Raw genomic sequence first — 7,500 nt, 5'->3', positions numbered from 1 at the left:
CAGAACAGCCTAGACACTGAGTTAACAGGTAGGGCCTGGGGAGGGGAGAGATAGACAGAACAGCCTAGACACTGAGTTAACAGGTAGGGCCTGGGGAGGGAGAGAGAGACAGAACAGCCTAGACACTGAGCTAACAGGTAGGGCCTGGGGAGGGAGAGATAGACAGAACAGCCTAGACACTGAGTTAACAGGTAGGGCCTGGGGAGGGAGAGATAGACAGAACAGCCTAGACACTGAGTTAACAGGTAGGGCCTGGGGAGGGAGAGATAGACAGAACAGCCTAGACACTGAGTTAACAGGTAGGGCCTGGGGAGGGTAGAGATAGACAGAACAGCCTAGACACTGAGTTAACAGGTAGGGCCTGGGGAGGGAGAGATAGACAGAACAGCCTAGACACTGAGTTAACAGGTAGGGCCTGGGGAGGGAGAGATAGACAGAACAGCCTAGACACTGAGTTAACAGGTAGGGCCTGGGGAGGGAGAGATAGACAGAACAGCCTAGACAATGAGTTAACAGGTAGGGCCTGGGGAGGGAGAGATAGACAGAACAGCCTAGACACTGAGTTAACAGGTAGGGCCTGGGGGGGGAGAGATAGACAGAACAGCCTAGATACTGAGTTAACAGGTAGGGCCTGGGGAGGGAGAGATAGACAGAACAGCCTAGACACTGAGTTAACAGGTAGGGCCTGGGGAGGGAGAGATAGACAGAACAGCCTAGACACTGAGCTAACAGGTAGGGCCTGGGGAGGGAGAGATAGACAGAACAGCCTAGACACTGAGCTAACAGGTAGGGCCTGGGGAGGGGAGAGATAGACAGAACAGCCTAGACACTGAGTTAACAGGTAGGGCCTGGGGAGGGAGAGATAGACAGAACAGCCTAGACACTGAGTTAACAGGTAGGGCCTGGGGAGGGAGAGATAGACAGAACAGCCTAGATACTGAGTTAACAGGTAGGGCCTGGGGAGGGAGAGAGAGACAGAACAGCCTAGACACTGAGTTAACAGGTAGGGCCTGGGGGGGGAGAGATAGACAGAACAGCCTAGATACTGAGTTAACAGGTAGGGCCTGGGGAGGGAGAGATAGACAGAACAGCCTAGACACTGAGTTAACAGGTAGGGCCTGGGGAGGGAGAGATAGACAGAACAGCCTAGACACTGAGCTAACAGGTAGGGCCTGGGGAGGGAGAGATAGACAGAACAGCCTAGACACTGAGCTAACAGGTAGGGCCTGGGGAGGGGAGAGATAGACAGAACAGCCTAGACACTGAGCTAACAGGTAGGGCCTGGGGAGGGGAAAGATAGACAGAACAGCCTAGACACTGAGTTAACAGGTAGGGCCTGGGGAGGGGAGAGATAGACAGAACAGCCTAGACACTGAGTTAACAGGTAGGGCCTGGGGAGGGAGAGAGAGACAGAACAGCCTAGACACTGAGCTAACAGGTAGGGCCTGGGGAGGGAGAGATAGACAGAACAGCCTAGACACTGAGTTAACAGGTAGGGCCTGGGGAGGGTAGAGATAGACAGAACAGCCTAGACACTGAGTTAACAGGTAGGGCCTGGGGAGGGAGAGATAGACAGAACAGCCTAGACACTGAGTTAACAGGTAGGGCCTGGGGAGGGAGAGATAGACAGAACAGCCTAGACACTGAGTTAACAGGTAGGGCCTGGGGAGGGAGAGATAGACAGAACAGCCTAGACAATGAGTTAACAGGTAGGGCCTGGGGAGGGAGAGATAGACAGAACAGCCTAGACACTGAGTTAACAGGTAGGGCCTGGGGAGGGAGACATTGACAGAACAGCCTAGACACTGAGTTAACAGGTAGGGCCTGGGGAGGGAGAGATAGACAGAACAGCCTAGACACTGAGCTAACAGGTAGGGCCTGGGGAGGGAGAGATAGACAGAACAGCCTAGACACTGAGCTAACAGGTAGGGCCTGGGGAGGGGAGAGATAGACAGAACAGCCTAGACACTGAGCTAACAGGTAGGGCCTGGGGAGGGAGAGATAGACAGAACAGCCTAGACACTGAGTTAACAGGTAGGGCCTGGGGAGGGGAAAGATAGACAGAACAGCCTAGACACTGAGTTAACAGGTAGGGCCTGGGGAGGGAGAGGTAGACAGAACAGCCAAGACACTGAGTTAACAGGTAGGGCCTGGGGAGGGGAAAGATAGACAGAACAGCCTAGACACTGAGTTAACAGGTAGGGCCTGGGGAGGGAGACATAGACAGAACAGCCTAGACACTGAGTTAACAGGTAGGGCCTGGGGAGGGAGAGATAGACAGAACAGCCTAGACACTGAGTTAACAGGTAGGGCCTGGGGAGGGAGAGAGAGACAGAACAGCCTAGACACTGAGTTAACAGGTAGGGCCTGGGGAGGGGAGAGATAGACAGAACAGCCTAGACAATGAGTTAACAGGTAGGGCCTGGGGAGGGGAGAGATAGACAGAACAGCCTAGACACTGAGTAAACAGGTAGGGCCTGGGGAGGGGAGAGATAGACAGAACAGCCTAGACACTGAGTTAACAGGTAGGGCCTGGGGAGGGGAGAGATAGACAGAACAGCCTAGACACTGAGTTAACAGGTAGGGCCTGGGGAGGGAGAGAGAGACAGAACAGCCTAGACTGAGTTAACAGGTAGGGCCTGGGGGGGGAGAGATAGACAGAACAGCCTAGATACTGAGTTAACAGGTAGGGCCTGGGGAGGGAGAGATAGACAGAACAGCCTAGACACTGAGTTAACAGGTAGGGCCTGGGGAGGGAGAGATAGACAGAACAGCCTAGACACTGAGCTAACAGGTAGGGCCTGGGGAGGGAGAGATAGACAGAACAGCCTAGACACTGAGCTAACAGGTAGGGCCTGGGGAGGGGAGAGATAGACAGAACAGCCTAGACACTGAGCTAACAGGTAGGGCCTGGGGAGGGGAAAGATAGACAGAACAGCCTAGACACTGAGTTAACAGGTAGGGCCTGGGGAGGGGAGAGATAGACAGAACAGCCTAGACACTGAGTTAACAGGTAGGGCCTGGGGAGGGAGAGAGAGACAGAACAGCCTAGACACTGAGCTAACAGGTAGGGCCTGGGGAGGGAGAGATAGACAGAACAGCCTAGACACTGAGTTAACAGGTAGGGCCTGGGGAGGGAGAGATAGACAGAACAGCCTAGACACTGAGTTAACAGGTAGGGCCTGGGGAGGGAGAGATAGACAGAACAGCCTAGACACTGAGTTAACAGGTAGGGCCTGGGGAGGGTAGAGATAGACAGAACAGCCTAGACACTGAGTTAACAGGTAGGGCCTGGGGAGGGAGAGATAGACAGAACAGCCTAGACACTGAGTTAACAGGTAGGGCCTGGGGAGGGAGAGATAGACAGAACAGCCTAGACACTGAGTTAACAGGTAGGGCCTGGGGAGGGAGAGATAGACAGAACAGCCTAGACAATGAGTTAACAGGTAGGGCCTGGGGAGGGAGAGATAGACAGAACAGCCTAGACACTGAGTTAACAGGTAGGGCCTGGGGAGGGAGACATTGACAGAACAGCCTAGACACTGAGTTAACAGGTAGGGCCTGGGGAGGGAGAGATAGACAGAACAGCCTAGACACTGAGCTAACAGGTAGGGCCTGGGGAGGGAGAGATAGACAGAACAGCCTAGACACTGAGCTAACAGGTAGGGCCTGGGGAGGGGAGAGATAGACAGAACAGCCTAGACACTGAGCTAACAGGTAGGGCCTGGGGAGGGAGAGATAGACAGAACAGCCTAGACACTGAGTTAACAGGTAGGGCCTGGGGAGGGGAAAGATAGACAGAACAGCCTAGACACTGAGTTAACAGGTAGGGCCTGGGGAGGGAGAGATAGACAGAACAGCCTAGACACTGAGTTAACAGGTAGGGCCTGGGGAGGGGAAAGATAGACAGAACAGCCTAGACACTGAGTTAACAGGTAGGGCCTGGGGAGGGAGACATAGACAGAACAGCCTAGACACTGAGTTAACAGGTAGGGCCTGGGGAGGGAGAGATAGACAGAACAGCCTAGACACTGAGTTAACAGGTAGGGCCTGGGGAGGGAGAGAGAGACAGAACAGCCTAGACACTGAGTTAACAGGTAGGGCCTGGGGAGGGGAGAGATAGACAGAACAGCCTAGACAATGAGTTAACAGGTAGGGCCTGGGGAGGGGAGAGATAGACAGAACAGCCTAGACACTGAGTAAACAGGTAGGGCCTGGGGAGGGGAGAGATAGACAGAACAGCCTAGACACTGAGTTAACAGGTAGGGCCTGGGGAGGGGAGAGATAGACAGAACAGCCTAGACACTGAGTTAACAGGTAGGGCCTGGGGAGGGGAGAGATACACAGAACAGCCTAGACACTGAGTTAACAGGTAGGGCCTGGGGAGGGAGAGATAGACAGAACAGCCTAGACACTGAGTTAACAGGTAGGGCCTGGGGAGGGAGAGATAGACAGAACAGCCTAGACACTGAGTTAACAGGTAGGGCCTGGGGAGGGAGAGATACACAGAACAGCCTAGACGCTGAGTTAACAGGTAGGGCCTGGGGAGGGAGAGATAGACAGAACAGCCTAGACACTGAGTTAACAGGTAGGGCCTGGGGAGGGAGAGATAGACAGAACAGCCTAGATACTGAGTTAACAGGTAGGGCCTGGGGAGGGAGACATAGACAGAACAGCCTAGACACTGAGTTAACAGGTAGGGCCTGGGGAGGGAGAGATAGACAGAACAGCCTAGATACTGAGTTAACAGGTAGGGCCTGGGGAGGGAGAGATACACAGAACAGCCTAGACGCTGAGTTAACAGGTAGGGCCTGGGGAGGGAGAGATAGACAGAACAGCCTAGACACTGAGTTAACAGGTAGGGCCTGGGGAGGGAGAGATAGACAGAACAGCCTAGACACTGAGTTAACAGGTAGGGCCTGGGGAGGGAGAGATAGACAGAACAGCCTAGACACTGAGTTAACAGGTAGGGCCTGGGGAGGGAGAGATAGACAGAACAGCCTAGATACTGAGTTAACAGGTAGGGCCTGGGGAGGGAGACATAGACAGAACAGCCTAGACACTGAGTTAACAGGTAGGGCCTGGGGAGGGAGAGATAGACAGAACAGCCTAGACACTGAGTTAACAGGTAGGGCCTGGGGAGGGGAGAGATACACAGAACAGCCTAGACACTGAGTTAACAGCTAGGGCCTGGGGAGGGGAGAGATAGACAGAACAGCCTAGACACTGAGTTAACAGGTAGGGCCTGGGGAGGGAGAGATAGACAGAACAGCCTAGACACTGAGTTAACAGGTAGGGCCTGGGGAGGGAGAGATGGACAGAACAGCCTAGACACTGAGTTAACGGGTAGGGCCTGGGGAGGGAGAGATAGACAGAACAGCCTAGACACTGAGTTAACAGGTAGGGCCTGGGGAGGGGAGAGATACACAGAACAGCCTAGACACTGAGTTAACAGCTAGGGCCTGGGGAGGGGAGAGATAGACAGAACAGCCTAGACACTGAGTTAACAGGTAGGGCCTGGGGAGGGAGAGATAGACAGAACAGCCTAGACACTGAGTTAACAGGTAGGGCCTGGGGAGGGAGAGATGGACAGAACAGCCTAGACACTGAGTTAACGGGTAGGGCCTGGGGAGGGAGAGATAGACAGAACAGCCTAGACACTGAGTTAACAGGTAGGGCCTGGGGAGGGAGAGATAGACAGAACAGCCTAGACACTGTGTGTGTGTTGGGTCGTACCATCGTGGCATGCTGTCCCAGTCGTAGGGGAGACAGTGTGTGTGTGTTGGGTCGTACCATCGTGGCATGCTGTCCCAGTCGTAGGGGAGGTTGTGTGTGTGTTGGGTCGTACCATCGTGGCATACTGTTCCAGTCGTAGGGGAGGCTGTGTGTGTGGTGGGTCGTACCATCGTGGCATGCTGTCCCAGTCGTAGGGGAGGTTGTGTGTGTGTGTTGGGTCATACCATCGTGGCATGCTGTCCCAGTCGTAGGGGAGGTTGTGTGTATGCTGGGTCGTACCATCGTGGCATGCTGTCCCAGTCGTAGGGGAGACAGTGTGTGTGTGTTGGGTCGTACCATCGTGGCATACTGTCCCAGTCGTAGGGGAGGTTGTGTGTGTGTGTTGGGTCGTACCATCGTGGCATGCTGTCCCAGTCGTAGGGGAGGTTGTGTGTGTGTTGGGTCGTACCATCGTGGCATGCTGTCCCAGTCGTATGGGAGACAGTGTGTGTGTGTTGGGTCGTACCATCGTGGCATGCTGTCCCAGTCGTAGGGGAGGCTGTGTATGTGTTGGGTCGTACCATCGTGGCATGCTGTCCCAGTCGTAGGGGAGGTTGTGTGTGTGGTGGGTCGTACCATCGTGGCATGCTGTCCCAGTCGTAGGGGAGGTTGTGTATGTGTGTTGGGTCGTACCATCGTGGCATACTGTCCCAGTCGTAGGGGAGGCTGTGTGTGTGTGTTGGGTCGTACCATCGTGGCATGCTGTCCCAGTCGTAGGGGAGGTTGTGTGTGTGTTGGGTCGTACCATTGTGGCATGCTGTCCCAGTCGTAGGGGAGGTTGTGTGTGTGTTGGGTCGTACCATCGTGGCATGCTGTCCCAGTAGTAGGGGAGGCTGTGTGTGTGTTGGGTCGTACCATTGTGGCATGCTGTCCCAGTCGTAGGGGAGGTTGTGTGTGTGTTGGGTCGTACCATCGTGGCATACTGTCCCAGTCGTAGGGGAGGTTGTATGTGTGTTGGGTCGTACCATCGTGGCATACTGTCCCAGTCGTAGGGGCGGTTGTGTGTGTTGGGTCGTACCATCGTGGCATGCTGTCCCAGTCGTAGGGGAGGCTGTGTGTGTTGGGTCGTACCATCGTGAAATGCTGTCCCAGTCGTAGGGGAGACAGTGTGTGTGTGTTGGGTCGTACCATCGTGGCATGCTGTCCCAGTCGTAGGGGAGGCTGTGTGTGTGTTGGGTCGTACCATCGTGGCATGCTGTCCCAGTCGTAGGGGAGGTTGTGTGTGTGTTGGGTCGTACCATCGTGGCATGCTGTCCCAGTCGTAGGGGCGGTTGTGTGTGTTGGGTCGTACCATCGTGGCATGCTGTCCCAGTCGTAGGGGATGCTGAAGAACTCAGTGAAGTGGTACGTTCCACAGATCATGGGCAGCTGGATACAGAAGTGATTGAAGAGCAACATCTTGAAACACCTCCACTGTTTCTCCCACGTCTCTGGCTTGTCCTGCACACACACACACACACACACACACACACACACACGCACGCACACACACACACACACACACACACACACATAGAGAGAGAGAGGATGAGGAGAGGGAGTATAGGCCAACAATATCCTACCTGTTGGATCTAACACCCCCCCCCCCCCCCCCCCACCTGTTGGATCTAACACCCCCCCCCCCCTACCTGTTGGATCTAACACCCCCCCCCCCCCTACCTGTTGGATCTAACACCCCCCCCCCCCCTACCTGTTGGATCTAACACCCCCCCCCCCCCTACCTGT

The 7,500-nt window shown here is 54.9% G+C and overlaps 1 protein-coding gene and 2 long non-coding RNA genes across 8 annotated transcripts in view; 2 read left to right on the top strand and 1 right to left on the bottom strand.

Annotated features, from left to right (window-relative positions):
* LOC129845747 (uncharacterized) overlaps positions 1–1,599 on the top strand; it is a 3,925-nt gene extending 2,326 nt beyond the window's left edge. For 2 of the 5 annotated variants that reach the window (XR_008758092.1, XR_008758090.1), the window contains exons 6-9: positions 29–83; positions 787–1,003; positions 1,220–1,274; positions 1,330–1,401. This is a non-coding gene — a long non-coding RNA (uncharacterized LOC129845747). Of the gene's footprint in view, positions 1–28; positions 84–786; positions 1,004–1,219; positions 1,275–1,329; positions 1,402–1,547 lie in introns of those variants that run through there. The other 3 variants (XR_008758094.1, XR_008758091.1, XR_008758093.1) reach the window with 3 other exon arrangements.
* LOC129845746 (methylsterol monooxygenase 1-like) overlaps positions 1–5,987 on the bottom strand; it is a 13,702-nt gene extending 7,715 nt beyond the window's left edge. The window contains exon 1 of the mRNA XM_055913645.1: positions 5,737–5,987. Coding sequence (XP_055769620.1) covers positions 5,737–5,906 — 170 coding nt within the window. The 5' untranslated portion in view covers positions 5,907–5,987. The remainder of the gene's footprint in view (positions 1–5,736) is intronic.
* Positions 1,623–4,424, top strand: LOC129845748 (uncharacterized). Of its 2 annotated transcripts, XR_008758096.1 has the most exons (6): positions 1,623–1,980; positions 2,471–2,903; positions 2,959–3,013; positions 3,663–3,717; positions 4,208–4,317; positions 4,373–4,424. It is a non-coding gene; the product is annotated as an uncharacterized LOC129845748 (long non-coding RNA). The 2 variants fall into 2 exon arrangements; XR_008758095.1 differs by having other exon boundaries at positions 1,628–1,980; positions 4,208–4,385.
* Positions 5,988–7,500: the final 1,513 nt, after the last annotated feature.

This window comes from Salvelinus fontinalis, unplaced genomic scaffold (genome assembly GCF_029448725.1).
Source record: "Salvelinus fontinalis isolate EN_2023a unplaced genomic scaffold, ASM2944872v1 scaffold_0357, whole genome shotgun sequence".
Lineage (NCBI taxonomy): Eukaryota > Metazoa > Chordata > Actinopteri > Salmoniformes > Salmonidae > Salvelinus > Salvelinus fontinalis.
This window is presented reverse-complemented; position numbering and strand designations above follow the sequence as displayed.